The sequence below is a fragment of the Platichthys flesus genome, chromosome 24 (genome assembly GCF_949316205.1).
Source record: "Platichthys flesus chromosome 24, fPlaFle2.1, whole genome shotgun sequence".
NCBI lineage: Eukaryota > Metazoa > Chordata > Actinopteri > Pleuronectiformes > Pleuronectidae > Platichthys > Platichthys flesus.
Window position 1 is genome coordinate 5,803,292 of NC_084968.1, and position 25,690 is coordinate 5,828,981.

Here is a 25,690-nt window from a genome sequence, read left to right on the forward strand (position 1 = left end):
CTTTTTCCGTGAATGAACTTGTTTATCTTTGGGTTTATTCATATGATAATGTGCTGCCGACGGCCATTCGGCCTCAATTACATAGCCAAACTCCGATGTCCGCCAGCGAGCGGAGTATGGCCTACTCTCGAGACATTTTGCTTAGTTACTGTTAAAAAGTATATCTATAAATGTAGGTTGAAAGTGTCCCCGTTAATGTACTACTATCGTATATTGATTCAACGTTACGGTCGATCCGCAAATCAGTGCCCCGACGCCGGCCAACCCTGTCTGTTCAAATTTGACCCATATTTGTCAGTCATTTCTCTTATAAAGCTATCATACCTACCTTGACTTAAACTTGCCAATATTACATCAATATGTAGCCCACTCGTATATTTATGAATCAGAAGTCGACATAGCCATAGCAGCCCTCAAAAAAAGGCCAAGAAAAAACACTATAGTGTTGTTGTTGTTGCGCCAATGAATGTAAAGAAAAACATGGGCTACATTTTGACGTTGATATTTTGTTTCTATGAACTTTAATAGGCAACACATTAGCTGTATTTGAGGATGGATTCCGAAGCAGCGACCCATTCAGCAGGTTAGTTTATAACATGCATGTTTTGTCTGTATGGTTATAACATGCATACTTCCATTGTCTATACGTTATGTATAGCCAGCAGAATAAACTGCCCAGTGCGTGAAAACACTTGTTATGTTATTATGTCATCATTTACAAATATAGTATGAAATGAATGCCTGGGGAAAAAGTCCCAAAACACTTTAAACACTTTGGTGAATATTTGTTCAGGTACAGCCAGCAGCAGCAGACCGTCTGCGGACCCATTGCTGCCCGTGCTGCCCATTCTGGACCCCACTGTGCCCCTGGACAGGCAGCAATGTGTCCTGAAGGCAACCAAGGAGGCCAGGGCCTTTCACAGGCCCAAAGGCTTCCAAGCCAGCGCCGGTCCCAAGGACCTTCAGACGGCTTGTGATGAAGGTAATAAATCTGATTTATTATCCCAGTAGCACGATGGGCATATGAACCATACATATCACTTTACACCTGACCTGACCTGTGTGCTAGAGCTTATAAACTGAATTAGTTAAGAATAACCATTCCAAGAGCCCTTCCTCCGTGTGCAGACAGCCATCAACAGCCTGAAGGGAGCAGCTGGGCTGGATGAGAACCAGGTCCCTCTGTTTAAGGACGCTGCAGCCATCGACCGGGTCCGGGAGAACCAGCAGAAGCACCTGGAGTGCATTCAGGATCCCCCAGGGAGAGACATGTACACTGTCATGAAGGTCGTCACCCGCAACAGTGTGCGCATGCCATACTATACCACAGTGAGAGGAAGCAACAGCCTGGAGGGGATCCACTTCTTCCTGCCCCGGATGATCCCAGGGCCCCACTGTGCTGCCGTCCCCTTCCAGGTATACCTCCTCAGTGGCATCGCACGCTGGAACTCTGACCGGGAGTCAGGAAGCGTTAAAGGCCAGAAGGGCAGAAAAAATCGAGTGTACATGTCTTCCCTGATAGATCGGCTTAACAAGCGGTGCCAAGACCTGTTTGGCGAGGTGGAGGAGATCAACTTCAGGCCTCCAGTTCCTGCTGGTGACGAGCGCATTGGGCTGGAGTACCTCTTTGCCCAATCTTCCCAGCCCTTCAGCGCTTCTGAGCATTACGCTCAAACTAGAGAAACGCTTCAGACTGTGGAGGATGAAGACGATGAAGAGGAGGTTGCTGCCGACACAGAGGAGTCCACGGAAGATGATGTGGGCTACGCCACAGACGCTGAGAGCGACGACCTGGCTCCGCTGAAGAGGAATCTGGTTCTCACGGACCAGGTGGTGGCTTCGGAGCACGACCCGTGTGTGGAGGATGTGTGCGGCCCCAATCATCTCCCTGGGTACCAGCATGTGGAAGAGCTGAGCAGCATTCTCGTTGCAATTGCGTTGGAGGAGGGAAAGCTTGCTCTTAGTGACTCTACACGAGAGAGAGTAGTCAGCGCCTGGAACAAGCTTGACCTCCACGACCGCAGCATCCAACAATTTGACAGCCTCTACTCTGCACGCTGGGGGAACGCTCTGTTTGGCCGCACCAACGGAGATCCGGCCGAGGCCTCTTTGGTGCAGAAGCTGAAATTTAACAAGCGCTTCTCTCCCGCCCACCTGCTTGACTCCAGGAAGAACAGGCTGATGTACTGCATCGTCAAACAGCTCTGGCTTCACCCGGATTGCAGGAAAAAGGCTCGCGGCTCCCCTCTCAAGCACCAGATCACCACACTCTACCAGCGGGTGCAACAGAGAGTGACCGTGGATGACGCTGAACTCAGCAAACTAGGGATTCCCATCCTGAAAATGAACAACAAATCTGTTGCTGAGTTCATAAGGAGACAGGAAGCCTTCTCAGCCACAAACGTGACGGATCGAGGTTTGTCTATCCTCCAGCGTCCGCAGAGCATCACCAGCACCAGCCTACCTCCCGCTGCAGAGCTCCCGGATGAGAGGCCGCACACCAGCCGACCTCAAGTGCATTATGAGGTCACTCCATCTCTGGCTGGCACGCGGAAACGCAAAGTGCCGCAGGACAACCTCACGTCTGCACCCCAACCTCAGCATTCGGCAGCGACAGCGACGGTCACCGAGGCAGCAGGACTCCAGCCCCAGCCCCAGCCCATGTTCGTGTTCCTGCCACTCCGTAGACCAGCTCTTCCCCCCCAGCTGCTGCCGCCACCTGTTTTCCTGCCGCCTCCCGCACTGCCACAAGCCAGATCTTCTCTCTACAAGAGGAAAAAAACAGAGCTGGGCGCTACACGGCCCCAGAGCCCTGTACACCAGCACACATGCACACTTTGTGGCCAGTCCACTCAAGGACACAATAAATACAGGAAAAAAACATACTGTCAGCTATCAAAATCATCCACGTCCAAAGGCCTCACTGGAAAGACTTTTGTCAATATCACAGACTTCCGTATGGCAGTGGACGAGCTTCTGGCCTCTCAGTCCCAGGCCCCTTAGAGCAGCGCTCGAATGCTCTGACACTGGGCTCTTTGTATATATTGTATATATTAATAGTTGACAGACAAAATCATTCGTTTTGTATTATATTTCACTATGCACCTTATTTCTCACTGTTTGAATTTTATATTTTAGAGGTGTTGTTACTGTTGTGCTTGTTGTGTTCTTTGTATATATTTAGCAGATGCAATCATTCTTTTTCCAGTTCATGACATATCTTTATGCACCTTCTTGGAAACTACTTACTTCTAATTACTTCCTTAATTTGCAAATCACAAATGTCACAACTTATCAAAATCTTGTTTTGTGTATATATATATAGATATATGCACTCGTTACCTCTGTCACAGGCATAATAATTCTCTTGCACTACGAGCTTGATGCCTTATACATTGATCTCCAGGACAAGGCTTTATATTCTATAATGTGTATTTCATCTTGATCTTGGTTGTTATTGCTGTTTTAGATTTATATTTTAAGCTAATTTTACAATTATTTATGTTTTTTTACACCTGTGTTTATAAACCTGTGACAACCTATTTTATTATTGAAAATGTGAGTTATTAAAAAACAAAAATTGCACTCCAATAAACCTCTCTGACCTTTATTTTCATACAACAATTAACAGAATATAAAAAATCATAAACATGACAAGATAAGACAGTCAATTCCTCATCCAGAACATTCCCCTATTACAGTAGCAACAAACATAAAGGTGATACGCTGTACTTAAGCTCTGCTAAGGCACTTTTAATGTAAACAGATCCACACCAATGACAGCTTTCCATACAGGTTGTTTTGCCTTTTTTAAACCTTTCAATGTGGAGCTTGCATGAGGGCAAAGGTTAAACTACTTTGTTTGTGTGGTGTTCAGAAAACAATATGGCTTTGAACACCACAAAAACAAAGTAAATCTGTATCTTGCAGGATACAGGTATTACAAAAGACAGGCAATTACACAGTATAATTGCACCCACAATACTAAGTGAGTATACAGAAGATATGTACTTATATACAGGTTTAATAAATAATATACAATATAAATATGAAAACAGATACAGACAGTCGATACAAATACAGCTCACCAGTCACACACAGTCATGATCAGATTCTGCCAATAGAGGGAGGTGTGTGATTGACAGGTGTCCGGTGAACTATCATGGTTTCAGGCCTCAAATTTGTTTTTCTTCTACAATGATTTGTTTAGGGGTTTGCACATCGCCACGGTCCATCGCCGTTCGCAGGGGTCAATACAGCCGAAGTGCAATGGCTATACCTCGCCCTGGGTGAACCACCTTCTTGATCATGGTATCTCCCTTGCCAGGTAAGTATGACTTGTACACGTTTCGTGGAGCGATCCGGTTCAGCCACACACTACTCCCACTGATGGTTGCACGGAAATAAGCAAAGTGGTACAAATCGATGATCGAACTGATTCGATATCAAGAGTCAGTGGTAGGAATACATACATAAAACATTAAAAACTAAACGTTTAATTTGAGCGTTTAGTGAGTTTATATTCTCTCCCACAATGCTTTGCTGTATTGCGGAACAGTATGGTCCAAAAATGTGGGACCACTACCCCGTTCAAGTGAAGGAGGAAGTGGTCTCAGAATTGTGGACGGCGCTGTACGCGTCACGTGGTACGCTACTTCTGGAAACACTGTTTTCACACAAACTACTTCGTTCAGCGGCGCCATAAATTATCTAATATAGAAACTCTACTTTTAATAACTACAAGATAAAGTGGTGACGTTTCCAGGGACAGTTTTACTTTAACCCGTCTACAATAAGAGAAACAACGTAAAGTGACTTCATCTCTATGACAACACAGCAGCAGCTGTGGCCCCATCTGGTGGATGCACACAGTCATTACACAACCATTTAGAAAGTGTGGAAGTCAAAAACAATTTACCAATCTACAAAGGGAGCTAGGTGAGCATTAAGGGGTACATGATACAGAAATGTGAGAACTTATGTTTCTCTTACTCAAAGGTCTCCGAGATGAGAAAAGTCGACCCACCGACTATCTATTGATGTTCTCCTCTGAATGAGGCTTTAATTCGCTGTCAACATTAAATCGTATGTTCTTACACAAACTATTTGGGGGTAAATATTGGCTAAAGAACATTACACAGCAGTTTTAACGCCAGGGTCTGAACAGCCACGAGATGCTAGGCTACAGCTAGCTCCCCTTTACAGTACTCGATGCGACCTTTCGGTCACTTAAAACTAATGTCACAGTCAATAAATGTTCCTGGAAATTTTTCCTCTCACCTGAGAGTTGAAGGTCGACGTGCGCCATTAAAGACATTCCTCCCAACCGCCCCTCCCCCCCATACAAATAAAACGTCAAAGTTTGTCTCCAGCTCATGTTGAGTCCTCCTGTGGTAATAATCGATATATTCTTGAAAGGTTTTCAATAAAAACACTAATGAATTTCCAGATAATAGAGGTAACACGCTGCCGCAAAACACAGACATAGATAATTTTCCAGATACGTACAGGTAACATACAATGAAAACAACAACAAATCCATGTCCATAGTAGCCTAACGGATAAAAATTATGTTGGTGAATTGTGAGAGTGATTTAAGATTTAGCGATTCGATTCATTTTAAAGATGAATACATTTTATTCATAGGAAAATGTGTCATCCTATGTTAACAAAGGCCTGTTGAGTCACTTCCCAGTATTCAAAGCACCTTTATCTTTTAGAAATTGATCTTATGAGTGGAGGTGACAAAACATAACTTGGAGAAATGGAAGCCATGTTTACAGATCACTGCTGTGAGTGATGAAATATTTGTGAATTGATGGAGAGACGGACGAAAATAATGGACATTTGTGGTGTAAGAACCAAAATCAGCCGTGCAAGGTGAAAAGGGCCGATGTGAAGACCAATACAAAAAATGGAGGCTTGTTGGATTTGCCCCAAAATAAAGACAGAAAGTTAAAGTTGGGTTGGAACCCAGTGGGAAATGACTCCTTGAAGGTCAAGTCATGCACACCAGAGCTTCACGTTTTGCTTTCTAATCGTCAGCCCAACACTTAGCCAGGTAATCACCTGTTAAGCCTCTCTGACGGAAGAAGGTCAAGAGAGGAGAGCAGAAAACCGAGTGGACAGGACAGAGTGTAGCCATTCCCAAAGCACGGAGAGGACACGTAGGGCCGGGCTCCTCAATCTCTTGTTTTCTTATCTCACCCTTTAGGAGAGGAAGATAAGGTAAGCAAACTGCACTGAAGTACCTATTTGGACCCATTTGTTAACCCTCCAAAAAACAGATATCAAAATAGTTCTGCTGCCTTGGATACATAGTGTGAGTCCCTGTTCATCCACAGCATGTCCAAGACAGGAGAGAGGACCCCCTCTACAACTTCAGTCAGCTCTGTGGTGTCAAAAGACAGGTACATTTACACTCATGCAAAAGTCTCACTATGCTTTTCTTTATTTGAAACTGGTAACATTCTTTGAAATAAATCTATCCAAGGTGTTTGGTTGACGACCCTGTTAATGTTTGATCCTCCATTTGTATCAAGATAATGCTGGTAACTCTTTTTATACATCTATTCAGAGGCTAATTGTGCGTTAATTCTTTTCTTGATTTTAGCAAAGATGGCGACTCTAAACAAGGCGTGTCTCAAGACTCCCCGACGGGTTCAGTCTCCGATACGCCCAAGAAATCTTCAAAGAAATCCAAAAAAACCACAGAGAGTATGACCAAAGTCTACAACTCCGTGCTCAACAGTGTTTTTGGAGCGGTAAGTAGCTGACTCCCATATTTTGTGAGGCACATGTACTGTATTTATGAAGAGGACACCCTCCCACTGCTGTGACCTTTAACCTTTGACTTCACAATGACTTTAAAGTTAATATGTGGTCGTCTGTTTCATTTTTTACCTTGCTGCCACAGTTAAAACCCTTTCATAAAAGTTTGTTTTTGCACTGATGAAACTTACTGATCGTTACAAGAATAGATTTTTTAAAAAATAACCACACACTGAGAGCAGCTTGCAGATTTATTAAATATCCTTAATTTATATGATTGAGATCTAAAGACATAGATCATTATCTGTACGTCAGACATAGAGAGTCATGCAAAGGTTGAGATGGAAGTCAGGCGATGAACATAGAGCCTTGTTCCTGATCTTTCTGGAGCTGCTAAGCCTGGTGTTGCTACAGCATTAGCAGCTCATTAGTGGGGGATTAAGGTTACATTTCATTAGGGTCATGCAGTTGAAGAGCACCACCAAACAAATTAGTTGCTTCAACTTGTAAATCCACGCACCACGCACGCATGTATCTTTGTGCTGAACGAGGCGATAACAGGATATTCATGATGACCATACTGTGAATGCAACACATTGTTACATATCACCACCTATCCCTGTCATTGTATGCTGTCCTCATATTTAAAGTTGTACAGTGTTTGAAAGTCCAAGACATTGTAGGCCTTACAATTCAATTGTGATATATTCAATTATATTAAATTAAACGTGTTTGAATACTCTTCCTGCAGGAAAGAGAACTGGCTCAGGCTGAGTTGGATGGTACGTCCCTTTGCCACATTACAATTATTAACATGTTAATAAAATAATCCCTCATCTACAGTACTGAAAATATTGCATTAAATAATCATAATGATTATAATCTGTGACGTTATGACCTTTCTCACAGAGCTGCAGGAGGCCTTCAAAGAGTTTGACTATGACCAAGATGGATACCTGAACTACAAGGATGTGGCTGAGTGTATGAGGACGATGGGATACATGCCCACAGAGATGGAGCTGCTGGAGATAGTGCAACAGATCAAGATGAGAAGTGAGCGAATTGTGGTTGTCAAATATTCAGTTGCTCTAGCAAGTTTAAAATGAAAATCTGGTTTTAGACATTTTCTTTGCCCTCTTCCTCTCCGCAGTGGGCGGATTAATGGATTTTGAGGACTTTACTGAATTGATGGGACCCAGGATGATGGGAGAGACTGCTGACATGCTGGGACTCAAGGAGCTGAAATCTGCCTTTCTACAGGTCAGTCGGTCAATGATTCGTGTCGCAATGTTTTATTTTGATTTGATCTGGCAGTGATGTTTAACTCAATTTCCTTTTGTTGAAAGTTTGACCTGGATGGAGATGGAAAGATCAACCAGGACGAGATGAAGGAGGCAGTGAAGACGCTGCTGGGAGAGAAGCTGAAGAAAGGAGAACTGGAGGAGATCCTGAAGGAGCTGGACATTAACTCAGATGGAATCATCGACTTTGAAGGTGGGAATCAGCGGTTGAGACACATTGTGTTTTGAAAAATTGATTATATGTGTTATTTATGTGTGCTATTGAAGATGCATTACAACACAACTTACTGGATGCAGAACTGCCTGAACTCTGCTCTGTCTTCTTTCTCCTTTAGAGTTCATCATGATGCTCTCCATTCGCTAGCAGCTGGAAAGACCGACCACATGGACGCAATACACAAACACGGATAGTAAATTGGAAACCACTCTTTGGTTGCTTAAGTAATGAGTATGATGCATCACAGCATCAAATACACTCCATGCTGTCATCTATTTTTTTGTAGATGCATGCTTTTCATATAAATCATGTAAATAAGACTAACATGTTTTGCTATTTTAATAAAGAAATGTAAATCAATCTTGTTGTCTTTCACTGTAAAACATCCACAACACTGTTTCAATATAATGCAAGAAATAATTCAATTCAGTGATTACATTTAAACCTTTAATACATTTTTTTATTCCAAAAACATCCTCTATTCCCACCAGTCACTGTTAAACAAACTAGAAATGATAAAAATAACTATTATCATCCAGACAATATAAGTTAAGTATAAATTAAATTCATGTCACTTTTAAGCTGTTAACAACAATGCAGCTTTGAGCGTTGTCAAGTTTACTCTCATAGAATTGTAGCAGCTTTGCACATCCAAAATCATGGTGCTTTTGCGTCACATTTCAGAGTAAAATCCCTCATCAGGGCAACATTTGATGGACCAACTATCAGAATATCAAATTATCTTCTATTTGAAAATCTACTGGCATAACACTACCGGTATCTAAATCTTATTATTATAACATCCAACTATATGTGCACACAACTCAGGAACATCTGCAACATGCAGCACATGTATTTGCAGAAATCAAAGAATTGCGGTCATGGAATAAGAGAGGAGAAATGGTTAACCCCTGAAAGTCCCACTGCATTGGTGTCTCAGGTGGAGAGGGTATGGATTAGACCGGTCAGTCAGGACCTGGGTTTTAACACATGCATTTCACTTATATGTTAGTGTTTAGTTTTTTCTTAAAAAATACATTTGAAAAAGTCACATTTATCTTGTTAACAAGCTGTCAGAATGTAGCTTTGATGCCTCTGTCAACCTTCAGCTCTCTCCAATCTTTCAGTTAACTGCAAAATTCACAAACACCACTTATTTACAGTGCATGCAGCGTCAAGATGAACCACTAACAACTGAAAAAACAACAAGCATCTGACATAGTGTACCAGTCCTCTGCAAACCCTGTTAATGTCTGTGTCATGCTTCTCCTGTTCACTCCTGGTATTAACCTCTGACAGATCCAACCACAAGTGGTCAGCTCTAAGTTTGTCAGTCCTAACCTGGCGTTCGAGTGCCTCCTCAATGTGTCTCCTGTGACCACATTTGATCAGATCTCATTTTCAAAAATATTCACTTTGTCTCTGGCTGTGAATAAATTTATCACAAAATAAAATCTTGACTCAGCCACATCTCCTCCCCTTAGGAGAATGTTTGCTCTGTAGCTTTTTTATCCTCTCTGACAACTACACATCTATAAAGCGGCTGTTGTAAACAAATGCATTTAAGTTTTCCCATCATATGAGAGCTTGCACAGTTAATTTGTACATTTTGTCGCTCACATTATTAGGATTCAGTGTGTTCAGGTGTCTGTAGTATAACACACACTAAAAACGCATGAGCTCTCAGTACTTCAGGATGCTGCTTTGAATTTAAAGCCCAAACCAAATGTTAAAATGCAGCTTTGTGAGAATATCATGGATAGATATAACAGTAAATGTATTTGTAGCAAGTTAGTACTTAACCACAACATCATGCGTGGGTGTTTTATCCAATGGTCAAACTGCAGTCACTTAAAATCACATCATAACATCCCTTACTGTCCAGCCCCTACACACAAGCAAGTTGCTTCTACATCTGTACCTCTTGTCTTTCTGTCATTATTAGTCTCCACATACTATAAACCCGCTCAATTTCCTGTTCTTCTTCTTCCCTTCTCTTTCATTTCATTCCTTTCATCTGTTTACTTTTAGTCTCCCTAAATGGTAGATAGGGTTGTTGTCCTCTTGCTCATTGAGCAAGAGGACAACTGCTTGACTAGTAAGACTTGTCGACCATGTTTTGTTTACAACACATTGGTAATCTCATCAGCAAACTCAGCCATGATGTCATGCACCCAGATGTCTCGTTCCTCCTGGGAAGTGTCGACCAGGAAGACTGTCAACTTCCTCTCCCACGGGTTTGTGGCTTCCTGTAGGCTCTCAAGCTGGGCCACGAGTGGTTTCTTCTCCACGTGGTTCCTGAAAACGATAGACGCTTCTTCTGACCACTGCCTCGGCTTCACTCCTGCGGAGAGTAACAGAGAGGAAACAGTCATTTCTCAGATCGACTACACACACACCAATGACACAATATGAACACATCCGTATTTCATAATAGAAACATCTGGCAGGTTATAGCCAGTGTCTTAGAAAAAGAGGGTTCAATAGCGGCTGTGCTGATTGCAGCTTTAATTAGCTAAAAACAAATCTTTACTGTCCCTCTAATTGCTCTTTGCTCTTAAATTTTTTGGCCATTTGTGACTTTATTATCAACCAATCAATCAAAGTTTATTTATACAGCCCATTTTCACAAATCCCAATTTGTCTCATAGAGAACAATTGCATATAGCCCTGTGTAGAGTTTGGATAAGACATGAGCATCAGACTGTATTGTTGCAGAGCTTCCTATGTAGCTGGACTCCACTCACCAGCCAGCTGAGCAGTGCTTCCTTGAAACGGCAGCTGCCTGAACTCCTTGATCAAAGGTCTGAGCTGGGTGCAGCTGACCAGCTCATGTTTACCATAGTCCAGCTCATAGACAGACACCAGGCCATTGGTCAGAACTCCCTTCACCAACACACGATGCCAGCTGAGAGAAGAAAAGGATGAAGATTAGTTACTGGATAATCCACGACACAGAAACAGTTCAGAAGTCTCCACAAATAATCAAATTAATTATTTCTTCGCTTAGCGCCAACTGTTTTTTTATGAAATGAAATGACATTACTTCACTCACTTGTTCTCTACTTTAGCAGCATAAATCTGATTCTTCTCTATACTGAGTGGTTTTTCTTCAATTTTATTGTAGTACAGAATCATCTCTCCCATCAACACCACCAATTTGTACATATCTCTCCAGGGCTGCAGCACAAAGTGGCCCGGATGGCACGCCACGGATACATATACATCTATGTTGTTTCCTGAGGAGAAAAAGATTCAATTAAACCCCTTTAAACTTATTTTTTTCTGATGCAGACTTAGGTGATTCGTCTCTTGGGAATTTTACCTTTAAAGGATACATATTTAGCTTTTTAATTTGTATCTTTCCTCTAGTGTGTTATAACATTAAACACAGGAGGTTAAACCAAGCTTTTCTGACGGAAGTGAAAAGTGGAGTAAAGTGAGGTGTTTTCTGAATATTAGAGCATGTTAACCTTTTTTAGTAATAGTACGAATTTAAATGAAGAACCTGAATATGAGCATAAAATGCATCCTCTAATAACTAACCAATACATAACGACTAAACAACTGTTGTGTTTTATATCATCATTACCAGCTGGAGGCAGCTCTAGTAGTGGTGGCAGCTGGAGAGAGATTGAGGGAGTTGATGGCGTTTCTGGTGGGGTGTTGCTGGTTGTGTTTCCTCCTCCACCTCCTCCGCCTCCTCTTTGACCCGGCAGAGCCCTTCGGATTTGAGGCTTAGCTGGGACAGTAGTTGATCTATTACCGTTAGTGGAGTCGCTGGTACTGGAAGTCTTGGAGGATAATGTGGCTGGTGAGATCTTAGCGGGGCTGTGAAATGAAATTAACAAACAAGTGATTCAGTTTGTAAGGTACTACATAAGATAGACAATGATGCCGAAACAGAGTAAAGAAGAAAGCAGCAGAAACCTGTGACTCGTCAGGAAAACATCTGGTTGATGTTTGAACAGGTCAGACTGCGCCATCTGATGGTTGAGGCTGCGGGCCGGGTCATGGAAGTTCTTATCGGTGAACAGGTAGACGTAGGTGCAGCGCTTGGTTTCGTCTACCTTAGCCACCTTGGGAGCGAATGAAAAGTGAATGACTCAAGGAAGGAAAGTGGTGTAGGCAGGAGGCAACAGGATCGTTTTAAGTCTGAGGTTTGTCAAGCAGACAAATATTTAAAACTTCATTTGTCGGACTTTGTCCTGTACGAATATTGAGTTAGGGTTAGGGTTAGGCTAGGCTATCCGTTCGATTTCAATCGGAAAGGGAATTGCTGGTTGTTGGAACATCTTCAAGCTTATAATAGTAGGAGTGGTCATTATTTTGACAATGGCTGACAGAAACTTACTTTCATGCTGCAGTCAGTGATGTTAAGCACTTTCTCTCGAAGCCACTGGACAGCATCTGGAGTCCAGGACCCAACACTGACAGCCAGGTCAGCTAGAAAGCACTTCACAGCCTACACACAGGTTGTTGTCAGGGCATTCAGATATAATAGTGAGTGACAGATATCTCTGAGTAGTTAGTTTCTATTGGCTGTCTATAACAGACACAGATGCTGACCTGCGGTGGGATAGCCATAAGGTCACGGAGGAATAGTGGGGGGATCTCTCTCAGCTCAAACACCTCCACAGATGCCTGCACGCCCACGTCAATAAACAAGATGTCCAGGACTCTGCTGCCATGCAGATTGGTGATCTAAAGACAGAAATGCATACAGGGAAGGGAGAGCCAGGTAGTGAGATTCATGGCTTTAAAGATATAATGACCTAATATATGTTTATTAATGTTTTGATTTGGAGAACCAGAACATCCAAAGTTACATACTGTTCATTTAAAACTTATTTTATAGTAATCACTACAATAATCAACTGATGAACACTGGATACACTTTGTCAAGTCTTTCTTCTCTGGGCTCATTGAGGCTTCTACAACTGACAATCCTGGGCAATTGTGACCTGATTCCTTTTTCAGGAATAAGCCAAATCAAGCACATATCAACATATTTGATAATGTTTGTTAAAGGTAACAGTCGTATCTTCTCACCTCTACACGGGACCATTTGCCTTTGTAGCGCACCATACATCCTTTCCCACAAAAGGGTCTGGAGACCAGGAACTCTGAAGTGACCTGATATAAAATAAAGAACACAGAACAGAACATTTCCTCATCATGTCATGGAGAAAACAAGAGTTAGTGTCATAGTATGGAACTGATGCTTAAACCTTCGAAAAAATGAAAAGCTCAGACATTGCACCTGTCCAGTCTGCTGCGGTTGTTCTATGCAATCTGACTAGCATATGCAGAATTCCTTTAACGACCTTCTCAACGGCACAGTGTCAACACTGGAGAATAATTAAAAACTTTAAAACTTCTGTTACCATCTTCTAAAGTGGTAACAGACATTGTTACACTAGAGGGGGGAGTACTGTAACAAATAAAGTATGTACCTTTTTCTGGTTTCAACTATTGATGTATTTTGAGCTTTTAACTTTTAACCCTTTCCTCAGATTAGACCCAAGTTATATCCTGCATGCTTGCAGGATATGGCTGTATATGCCCTTTGTTAAAAATAAGAAGGTCAGATCTGTAAAAGACATTACCAGACTCCACGCTGTGTTTTGTACCTTAACACTGACGTAGCTACCAGATAGGACAGCAGTAGCAGATGTAGAAAAAGCACCCGCTCCACCATGCTGCCAATAAATTAAGTGGCTTGGCCATGTCTTAACTCTAGATTATCAACCTAATCTCTATCTGTTCACAACTCCGTCTGAAGGAAGCAACACAGCAAACATTTACACGAGGCTTTCGAAATGAATTAGCATGTTTAGTTTGCTCACACCTGAATAATATGCAGTCTGATTAAAAATGCTCGGCTAAGCTTATTTTCGAACACATACGTAAAAAGAAAGGTATATGCTTTTATCAACACACTTGCATGCACCCCATGTTTTTAAAAGTTTCATCAGATAGAGACGTTGAATGTAGCATGTTATTAACCTGTGAGTGGAAGTATGTCTCTATATTCTCCAGTAACTCATTCAGCTTGGCCAGGCCTCTGGAGGGAAGTTGACAGTAGACGGTTCCATCTGAGCAGACGCTGCTGACGGTTACATTCATATAAGCACTGTTCACCTGAGGAGAGCGACTGATAGAATGTTAGTGCGCTGCATGCTCTCACTCACACACACATTATATACACACATTTGTCTTCTGTACCTGTAACGGGCTTGCTAGCGTCTTTTCATGCAAAGCCTTCATGCAGGCAGCGTTGATGTTGACATCATCATCCTGCGAAGTGTCGTACAGGACGGCCAGAGGGGTCTGCCCTCTCTCTAGGATCTCAGCCAAAAGGATCCTACCACTTGCCATCGTCTCAAACGTCTTCAGCACAGCAGGCTCCTGACAGAATGGCTCCAGACCTGGACGCATATTCAGAAGGTTACATCAGTTTGAACCAGAAACCAGATGATAGTGATGAAGGGAAAACAAGGAGGACTGGGGTGATGAAGTGCTGAATCACACTTACCTGCTAGTTTACACTCGGTTGCCTGGAAAGGCAGTTTGAAAAATTTCTCATGTAGCTCAAACACTTTGGTTTTGCTGATCACCTCGGAGAACCCATGATCCACATAGTAGACCTAGAGAGTCAAAGGCAAAGACCCCGGAGATCTTTAATACCTCTTCTCTCTCATGTATATCATTCATTATCATTATTTTTACACACTGTCTCAAACGTCAAGCTTGACAGGAGTGGTAAAATGAAGTGGAATGAAAAAAAAAGTATATAGCTTTTGTTCTAATCAGATGATTTAAATGATGAAGTCAATTGACAGGAAATCATTGTCCCAAACAAGTCAACCTCAATTTAATTAGTGCACTTTCACTTTAATATTTTCTGTCCTGTATCATTTGCATGGATGTCCATCAACAGTATCATTGGTTATTTTCTTTTTTTGACCTCTCACCTTGACCTTGTCAGCCATGACCTCGCAGACTTGTGCCCTAAGGATCTCCTCTTCCTCCTCAGCTCTGACAGCAACAAGTTGGCCAGAGGATGGAGAGGACAAAGGAGGTGGAGTACTTTGGTTCAGGCCATAAAACTCTCTCATCTCATCCTCCATGGACTCCTGGGCCTGGGAGTAACCCTCACCAATGTACCTGAGAGAGGTTGAGAGACAGTGTTTCAGGAACTGTCAAATCTCACTGCACACTCCCACTTACTGTTTTCTCCTACCTGAGTATAACACTGTTGGTGTTGGTAGCATCCACCACCAGCACAGAGGGGTACTCCTCTTTGGGAATTTGCAGGGAAGGCACCGCCTGGTTACTGAGCCTCCTCCCCAGCTCCTTCCTCACCCTCAGCTCCTCTTCACTGGTCGAAGAGTTCCTCCTATTGCAGTTTTCATCCTCTCCTCCTCCATCTCCTGTGCTGCTCCTCCTGTACAGGATGGCCCTCTTAGGGTTGTCAGGCATCGGGTAGTCAATAGTACAGATGTCGGAAAGGAGATGAAGGTTCTCCAGAACATGTCTAGGCAGTTTTGTCTTGCAAATGAATAAAATAAAACCATTAATGATGTTAATAACATGTACAAGATAGTTTTGTAAAATGATACTGACTTTGTAGGTGTCCTGAAAGAGCTTGGGCAATGCGTGGGCCCATAGACCGTTGGAATACTTCACCAGCAACTCCTCCAGTTTCAGCCTCAGGTCGGGGCTAAGGGAGGCAGGGGAGGAAGGAGGGCTTGGGGACAAGGTGGATGATGGCGGAGACAGAGGAGAGGGAGAACCGGAGCGAGTCAGATGGGTGGTGGGGGGTTTCTGTTGAGCAGGGGAACACAAGGTTTTATCTGTAGGGGGCGTGTTTGATACTGGGACAGGGGCGCTGGTGGAGTTCAGGTTGAGGATTGGTGAAGGGGAGGATGTGGTGGTCTGTTCCTTGGCAGGGTAGAGGAGGAGTTCTGTCGGGTTGCTGCTGCAGGTTTTCTCTACCTAGAACGGGAATGAAAAGGAATATTTATAAACATTCGCACATGACACCAAAGTCATGAAGCAGTTCACAAATATTGTACAATAAAACAATTTTAGACTTCAAATTAATTTGTTGTTGATAACAGAGAGCTCCCGATACAGATCTTTCTCTTTTCCCTCTGAACCAAATTTGTGCCATCCATCCATCATCTATACTGTTTATCCTTTCGAGGGTCACGTGGAGCCGGAGCTAATCTCAGCGCAAGGTACACCCTTGACACTGGCCAGGCCATCAAAGGACCAACATAAGACAAGCAACCATTCACTCTTCCTAACAGAATTATTTGTCACTATTATATAGAGTCAAGTGTAAAAACAAAGATTTAAAGGGTGCATACAGTGCATATGTGTGTCCAGGTCTCCAGGTCTTTGGCAGCCTCAGTGGGCAGGTCTTGTTTGTACAGCTCTCTGTAGATCTGGGGAAGCTTCGATACCCAAAACCCATTGCTGTACTTCCCAAGGATCTCCCTGATGCGCCCCTGGACCTGCTGAGGGTTGTAGGGTTTTCCTTTTCCCGAGCTGAGGCTCTCATTCAGATTCATGGGTGCTGGAGAAAAGAAACACGCAGGAGAGATTACAGACACTCATTTTATAGTATGATGATGCTTTGATTTGTTGCCTCTGAGACTACTGGATTTGTTTTAACAAAGGAAGTTACTAAAAATAGAAGGAAGGGAAAGATTTAAGATAGATAATGAGAAACCCAAGATATTTACATGGAATGGAAATCCTATTTACATTCAAATTAGCTTAATTAAGAGAGGAGATTACAGAATATTTTTAATAGGGACCACATGCTTTTAAACCAGGCAGTGTATCAGCTTTAACTATTTCTGCTGTCTTTCGGAATCTGAAACTTCTGGAAACTTTCAAATATGTGCTTCCAAACTTAACAGCTTATTAGAGGCCAGTGTCTTTCCCCAGGCAAAACAGAACATGACCTTTCCTCAAACAGGCGATGTAACACATCTTTGGTTTAAGTAAAGGCTTGTGGGAGAGAAGTTCACACAGACAGCAAGGACACTCGGGATTGATAACTTTAAACGTGTTTCCATTTATTTCTTTTATACATCACTAAACCATTACAATTGGTAAGAGACGGACGGACACAATTTGATATGATGGACTGATATGATGTTACAGTATGACCACTTGCATTGTTTAAACAGGTTTTGGCAACATTGCTGTTTATTTAGTTGAAGCTTGAGCATAATAAATAAATGGCTTTTCTACTTACGGCCAGTCTGTGGGGGGTTTCTGGAAAGGTGAGCGTGCACCTCTTTATGAAACCGTGAATGCAGGGTCATCCTCTTCTCTGACCTGGACAAAGGAGGACACAACATGGAGGAGGATTACTAGGCGCAGTGGAGAAGAATCTTGCAAATGGAAAACAAGAAAGAAAAGGACAGCAGTCTGATGGAATTAGATTAAAGCTGGCACAAACAGCAGGTTTTCTGGAGCCTTTTACATTGAGGGGTGCACTTTTCTTTAGATCTTGCTTGCAATATTGATAAATGTTATGGCACCTCAGAATTAAGTGTGGACAATGATTTGAACAGTATTTGCTCTTCTTTCCAGGCACAGAAAGGCCTCATCTACTCATGTCCCCTGCGCTGTCATTATAATAGAAGTTAGTTGTTGTAATTCATTCATTCATTATCAAGGCATCCAATAGCACACACACACACACACACACACACACACACACACACACACACACACACACACACACACACACACACACACTGTCCATTGGAAGTTCTAGAGGGATACAGAGAGATGTGCTGATTCACTCTGTGTCGGTTTAGAAGCGCTAATCTACCAGAGAATAGAGCGGGGATTAGATAGGGCTCACATCCCCCCTGCTCCGGGCTTGTGTCCTCTGCCAACACACCAGGCTTCCCACCCTGTTGCCTCATTGTGCTATGGAGAGCCAATTGGCCCACAGGACACCCACAGGACACACAGACAGAGGACTGATGTCAGTTGTTTTCACAGTGGACAGGCGTGCAGAGCCATGGGTGGATGGAAGTGCATTGGAGGACAAGTCAATGAGCTGAATTAATCTTGCATCACTTCAAAGCAAAGAAAATTGATGATATCCAACAATGTTTGACAGATATTTTAACAACAATAAATCAGGTGTTTGACTCAACTTCGTTCAAGGTGCCAATACAAGGTGAAAGGAAGGACGTTGACAGAGGAGGGGAGTTTTTCTGTCCGCAGAGAGAACCAGAATTATCTAGAGAGCACATCAGCAGCCCAGTGCTGAGTAAGCAGCATCAGAGAGGCCGTTTGCTCTCATGAACCAAACACCAAAGGTCAAACAGCCTCCCATTCACCGACAACCTGATTCAGGTCATACCACACAGGTGGGGAGGAGAGGAGACAGGGCTGAAGATAGAGACAGCACTGAGAGACAACACTGTGAGACAGGGAGGGAGGGAAGTAAGCAAAAGAAGAAGAGGTAGAGAGAGAGAGAGACAGAAAGAAAGAAAGAATACAGGTATATTTTTCTTGTATTTTGTGGGTAATCTCGGCGCGCGTCACATTCGGTGTGAGCTCACGATGACAGACTTTGCTTCCCTTTCTATTAGGTCTTTTCACCAACCGAAGTTAGCATGCTACCCAGCTACTCGCTGGCCTGTCTTACTGACAGGGAGTCACTGTATTCAATCTGCCTTGAATAAGCAGCGCTGCTAATAGGGCATATTGTAACATGTTGCACTGTAAATTCAAAGATGGCTGAAGCTCTCGATAAGTGGCCATCCCCACCCTCTTCCGGCTAAAATGGATAAAATAAAATGTGATTTTAAATAAGAAGTCACAAATTAATTTCTTTACTAAATTTGCCCTCTATATCCAGCCTCTTACTCCCATCTTCTTCTAAACCCTCCTCCTCACTCACTTCTCTGCAGGTGGGTTCCCCTTCCTGTTGGGTGTGTTCTGATTGGACATCTTGTTTGGATGCGCCCCAGCCTTGCTCTCTGAATGGCCATCCCTCATATCTCTGGCTTGCCTGGAGTCTCCATGTCCTGCCCCTCGGCCGCCGCCTCCTCCTCTACCCCCACCACGTCCACGGTGGTTCGGCTGCCTCAATGAGGTCTCAGGTTTGGCTGCACATTGAGAGAGGGGAAGCAAACAAGACATGTGAAACTATGGACTCCAAGTAAACAAACAGTGGGACCTGATCCTGAGACAGAGCATTGTATCTATCTAGAAGGAACAGTGTCATTTTTCAGATAATTGATGAATGTACATACAAGAGGTAGTGATGAATTGTGTGGATTCGCGAGCCAGCAGGCAGGAACATCACAATATCTTAAATTACAAATGGCACCTTCCTGATAACTTTGAAAAAAAAAAAAAATATATATATATATATATATCAGCATCATTGTTTTTTATATGCTATAAGATTTGTTAGTTTATTCCAAAGTATATTGTGTGTGGAAGTTAAATTGGTGAATTAAACTACATGAAAAGAGCATATTATCTAATATAGCCTATGATATACATACAGTATGCTGTCAACTAGTTTTGTGTTCTTTTAGCATTACCCTCCTCCATGTCAGACTGGGAAAGTCACTACTAACACTACTGGGAAGAATAAATGTCCATATAACACAGAGCAGGATTACTGTATTTGTTTCATGATTCAAGCACAGCATGACATGACATTTCAGCTGAGTGACATCACCATTAGACCTTGTTCTGCATAGCCCTTAGTCATTTCAACTGCACACTCCTCCTCTACATCGTCCCCCATTCTTCTTCCTACTGTTCCTTTTGTTTTCACTCTTTTCTTCATCTTGCTTTTTCCCAGCAAGGTCTAGAACTTTCTCATGCTTCTAATCGTCTCTCTTTTGGATGAATTTCTTGAAATCTTTCCAGTGAAAGAACAATAACAAGCCAGTTAATCATGGTACACCTTAGAAACTCACTGAGTGGATATACGCTACCCCTATATGTGCTACTAGTGATCAATCAGTAGACAAATCCTCCAATTGATTAAATTACAGAGACCCACAGATGTTACAGAAACTCAGCAGGTAGACACTCAGACAGAAACAAGCTTAATTATAATGCAAATATAAGCAATGGACAAACACACACCCACACACCCTCACAGACATGCATCAGAGCAGACGCCACGTCACCTCACCGGCATGGACACACAATCCTTGGCCTATCTTTGCCTGAATATAAACATCCCCAGACGGTTAAGGAGAGAACAAGAGAGAGTGAGGGAGGGAGAGAGGTTGATTTGCGAATCAGCAGCTTTTCGCGTGCAGCTGAGTCTCAGCAGCTATAGGCTCTATTAGCCTCAAACCTCAACGCTCTACCCCACACTCCCTCTTTCTGACTCCCTCCTTCCCTGTCGTCTGTTCTCCCCCTCCCTTCTCACCAGTTCACCATCCTACTGCCTTTCTTTCCTGCTTGCTGCCACAGCTCCCCTCTCCTTTTCTCCTCCCTCTCGCCTCTCTGCCTCTACCATCTCCTGCATCCTCCTCTGACTCTTTAAAAAGATTCTGCAGCATCACAATCAAATGGAGGTTTATACGCTGCAGTGCATGTATGTGTGTGTGTATGCAGGTGTTTGTATGATTGCAAGTTTGGATATGTGCCTGTCTGGTACTTTTTATGAGTGTGTTTGTGGAGCAGAAATTTAATAAAGGGTTAGACGTGCGTGTGTACATGTAAGTATGTGCGTATGTGTGTGCTGCCATCTTTAAACACATATTAGCCTGATACCTGAGCAGGTTTGAACATAGTGTATTGCTCTGCTTTGGTGAGTGTGTGTTTGTGTGTGTGTGTGTGTGTGTGTGTGTGTGTCTGTGTGTGTGTGTGTTTGTGTATGTTTGTGTGTGTATGTGTGTGTGTGTGTGTGTGTGTGTGTGTGTGTGTGTGAGATATTCTTGGAACTGCAGGTCTCCACAGAGCAACAGTTGAAATAAGCCAGCCAATCACCCACACAAACGTAGAATCACAGTATTTTGCTTATGTTCCATTGTCACAGTACTGATACACACAGGACACTTTGCAATTCTCCTCTGCTGCAGTCCTGGTGCCCTGTAGCTCAAGAGGAGCCAGGGAAAGGTTGGGAAATATTCAAGAACCTAAGTGGTTGTTATGGATGCCAGAGAGGTCACAGGAGAACTAAATATACACAATTCCATGCAAAATCGAATTGCAGATGCACTCGTTTGATCATTCTGATTTGAGATGATTCTGAGCAAAAAAACTTGCAGAAAAGGCAGTTTAGAAACTGTTTAGGCTGACTATTATCTAATAACTTAAAAGTTGTTTCTATTTTCACAAAATCAGGAAAAAGGGAAGTCATGAGGCATTTTTCATTACACCACATACACATCAGTGACAATATTCACTGTGGGTAAAATCAAGAGCTTTCAAAGATGATACATTTGCATATAGGTTTAAGATATAAAATATCAAGTACAAGCTATACTCCTTTGATTTAAGCAGGAACTGCTACATTTAATCTACTACAACTATCCGTCCATTATCTATACTTATCCTAAGAGGGTCATGGAGTCGCTGGAGCTAATAACATTGCGATACCTAACTGATTTACAGCCAACTCGTGACTCTGTACATGTATGTTAAAATGATCTGTATCACTGGAAAGTGCAGTAGGATTGCAGGTGGTGTGTGCAGCTTGTAAACTGGATTACATTCCGGTTGGATAGTGTAATGAAAGTCACATTGAAAATCATATTAGCGCCATTACCTTGCCATTTCTGTTCCTCCCTAAATTACAGTATGCATTAACTTGGCGACGTGATCTGTTTTCAAACCCTCCTCCTAAAGAAATGGCTGTGCAGTAGTGCAACCGCCACCCAATTCTCTGAGTAACTCTCACCATTGAGGGCAAGTGGTGCTGCTGGTTTGACCCTCATCTGTGTGTTGACGAGGTGGGGTCGGCCCGTCTTCTTGGAGCTGCGCTGGCGAGCCACCACCTTGGCTATATGGGACGTCTCATTGGCCCCTGAGGCAAAATAGACCATCTGAAGAGAGAGAGGGTTACACGGATAGATAATATTAGAAACAGATCACAAGGTTGATGAAGCTGTAAACTCCAACAGCAACACATGGTAATTATTTCATGCTACTTAATGGATTGTTTGACCCGACTGGGTAAAGGGGAAACATTCTAACTTATTACTTGGAGATTAAGAAAGTTCGGGTAGTTTGACCGTCCTACATGTTTAATTGAGTTTTGGTTGTGACATACAGTACATGGATACTTTCCTGTATGGGGTGCTCCATCAACACTTAGACACATTTAAAGTGTATCCATATATTGTCAATATCCCACAAGGAATATACCATAATTATTCGGGGGAAGGTCATTACAGTATAGTAGCTCTATATAGCTATCTACATACTACTGATAAGCAAACTGCTGTCATCAGTCTAATTAATTACATCTTTGTTTGGTATGAGCTATATCAAAAACGTTTAGTGGCACTAGTCGAACAAAAGGCGCAAACCTCTCCAGAGCGGTTGCGCTCCATGCGGACAACCGACGGCATGCTAGCTAGCAGTGTGTCCAGTTGGTTGTGTCCCAGTTGTTTGTGTGGTATCTGTTCTCCGTTGAGCTCCTTGTACTCTGACTGTAGACGTGACAGAGACACTCCATTTTTGTTGGCCTGGAGGATGGCCCGCAGCATTTTCTTCACCAGCTCCCCGTCAGCCATCTGAAAAAAGAAGCAGCTGCATAAATAAGCAAACAAAAACTCCATATGAAGCATGTAAAATCCAAATTGAACAACACAACTAAGACAATATGCCATGAATCCAGCTTAAGCTTCCATCACCTTTCATTTGGATTGAACACACCCTATGGGCCACCGGCTTACTCGTTAGACAGGTTCTTTTTATCTGTTCATCAGACTTTCCAAGTAAGTCACATTGAAAATCATATTAGCGCCATTACCTTGCCATTTGTGTTCCTCCCTAAATTACAGTATGCATTAACTTGGCGACGTGCTCTGTTTTCAAACCCTCCTCCTAAAGAAATGGCTGTGCAGTAGTGCAACCGCAAGGAAGGAAAGTAAATTTTCAATTACCATTTCACTCAGCTGTCTTATAAGTAGGCATTTATTTGTGGATTAACTCGTCCAAAGTATCCCTTGTTCTCCAAAAAGTTCAAGATGCTCTGAAATAACTCCAGTTGTGCTGCCAGTTAAACTCCGCCCCTTTAGAAATGAAAAACTTTCAGTTTCTATTCTCGTCACACTCTAGGTGGAATAATAAAACAACAGTGCAAAGTACAAACCAGTAAATATGTTTGATGTAATAAAAATATCTGCAGATTGGAAACCAACCCCGCTCTACAAACAGCTTCAGCTTAACGCAAAGAGTTAGAGGTAGTTGACTCAACGGTCAATATCAGTCTAAAAATAAATTAATTATAAAAAAACGCATAGAAATAAAGAATATCATTTTTTACACTTTATATAACGGTCCTCTATAAGTGTAATGTTGATTCAATTTTATAAATGAATGATGAAAAGTTGTGATGAAACTTTATCTCATCATTAAGTAGCATATTAGGTATGAAATGTCTCCCTTTATAAAAAGCTATGCTTTGAACTAAGGAATACTTAATATAGAGTGAAGAACAATGATAAAGAACAGATTTAAGAATGGGTTGGACTGGAAACAAGTGAACTGTACTTGTCAGATTGACGCTGCCCACTAGCACAGAGTTCCAGCATTGAGGCCACTGATTTGTCCACTTTGTGCACATGAGTCATGACAAATTCAGCACAGCATGAAAGGTCTACCACACCTCACCTCTGTGTCTGACAGAGAACACTCTGGACTCTGTGTTTATCTTTACTATTTGTGTATGTAATGCTTATGCTGCTGCTACAACACAGGAATTCCCCAATTTGGGATCAAGAAAGTACATCTATCTATCTATCTATCTATCTATCTATCTATCTATCTATCTATCTATCTATCTATCAATTTGAAGAATTATAAATATATGGTGATTGAACAGTGATCCAGTTAAAGGAGAATAGTCGCAGTGGGAACCAGTTAGGTGAACTTATTGACACTGTCTACTCAAGCACTGAGGCCACTTGTTGATTTGTTCAGCTCAGCGAAACTACGAGTGACGTAACGCGTCACACTCGGACTCCACACCCTCAGTCGGCACCAAACTATCTGGATGAAGTTTATCTGCCTTTTTTTAGTCCTTCTGACCCAACTTGTTTCTCACTGGTCCGGGCAGAGACAAGTACACACAAACTAAGTTCCGGACTCCACGAAGTGTCGGTGCAGGAAAAAGACACAGCGCGCAACACCGAATTAAATCCTCCACGGCAGCGGCTCATCAAGCTCGCGACCGGATGAGACGAAAATAATGAAGGCACATAAACCTCCTTTTCAAAATAAAACTCTTAGACGCTCACGTGTGGTTGTTGCTATGCATACTAATCACACGCGGTATTATTTTGAAGGTCACGACAAGAAACACATTTTTGTGTCATGGCTAACTTTAACCTTTCCGAGCCATCCTGGCCGGGAGTGTGGGAGAAGGGGAAATAATCACCTTGCAAAACTATGCAAAGTGATTGTTTTTAAAGTCCTAAATACTAATAATGAGGAAAATGTAAGAAAACCCGTCTTACCTTGCTCTGAAGAGCCGGCACGGTGAGGTCAGAACCGGGTCCACTCGCTGTCACCGCCTCGGGGCTGCGGCCGGAGCTCTGTCCCGGTGTGTCTGTCAGCCGGTCCTCTCCGTGCCTCTCCTCCGCATCCTGATTGGTCCGCTGTGGCTGGGCCCCTGTCTGAATACACGTCAACGTGCATCCAGAGACACTTCCCCTGTCCATCACCGAGTGTCGCTGCAGTGTGCTGACATTTTACTTTAATTTCTTTCAGCTCTTACTCACTGCCCTTCAAAGACTTATCCTCATAAAATACATTAGACTATCAAAGTAAAGCAGATTAAACACCAGTAACAGTCATTCCCATTACATATTCATCTGCAGAAAGATGAGATCAGAATAGTTTCTAACTTTGGCCTCTCATTAAAAAAGCTGCAAGCTGGAACTACTTTATTCTATAGTCTATTCTATTTTCGGCAAACTATTAATTGAATATATGATTTTTGGTTGAACACATCTTTGCCACATTCATCTGCCATTGCATTAATAATTTCTGTCACTGACTACGTTTAAACAATGGTTCTGCTCAATTATCTAATGGATAAATAAGTGATAAGACATAGTCTGGTTTAAAAACCTTAGATAATATTGATTAAGCATTTTATTGTGTTACTTTGACCCCTTTCTCACATCAGCGGTCTTGCTTTAGTCAC

At 42.5% G+C, this 25,690-nt stretch overlaps 2 protein-coding genes and 1 pseudogene across 2 annotated transcripts; 1 reads left to right on the plus strand and 2 right to left on the minus strand.

The window, feature by feature from the left end:
- Positions 1 to 4,211: 4,211 nt before the first annotated feature.
- On the minus strand, positions 4,212 to 4,335 carry LOC133950379 (U1 spliceosomal RNA; annotated as a pseudogene).
- Positions 4,336 to 6,090: 1,755 nt separating this feature from the next.
- si:cabz01076231.1 (calcium-binding protein 2) lies at positions 6,091 to 8,649 on the plus strand. The gene is made up of 8 exons (XM_062384505.1): positions 6,091 to 6,228; positions 6,345 to 6,410; positions 6,614 to 6,764; positions 7,523 to 7,553; positions 7,681 to 7,824; positions 7,922 to 8,031; positions 8,118 to 8,265; positions 8,408 to 8,649. The coding sequence occupies exons 2-8, from the start codon at positions 6,346 to 6,348 to the stop codon at positions 8,434 to 8,436; spliced, it is 678 nt and encodes a 225-aa protein (XP_062240489.1). The 5' UTR covers positions 6,091 to 6,228; position 6,345; the 3' UTR covers positions 8,437 to 8,649.
- Positions 8,650 to 8,722: 73 nt separating this feature from the next.
- On the minus strand, positions 8,723 to 25,132 carry tdrd7b (tudor domain containing 7 b). The gene is made up of 20 exons (XM_062384506.1): positions 24,999 to 25,132; positions 22,845 to 23,051; positions 22,214 to 22,358; positions 19,238 to 19,445; positions 17,567 to 17,649; positions 16,668 to 16,876; positions 15,919 to 16,290; positions 15,536 to 15,843; positions 15,267 to 15,459; positions 14,828 to 14,939; positions 14,518 to 14,720; positions 14,299 to 14,433; positions 13,342 to 13,425; positions 12,859 to 12,993; positions 12,644 to 12,754; positions 12,220 to 12,368; positions 11,882 to 12,120; positions 11,345 to 11,528; positions 11,037 to 11,197; positions 8,723 to 10,633 (listed from the first exon to the last, which is right to left on the minus strand). Exons 2-20 carry the CDS (start codon positions 23,049 to 23,051, stop codon positions 10,413 to 10,415), a joined length of 3,459 nt encoding a protein of 1,152 aa, XP_062240490.1. The 5' UTR covers positions 24,999 to 25,132; the 3' UTR covers positions 8,723 to 10,412.
- Between the last annotated feature and the right edge of the window lie 558 nt (positions 25,133 to 25,690).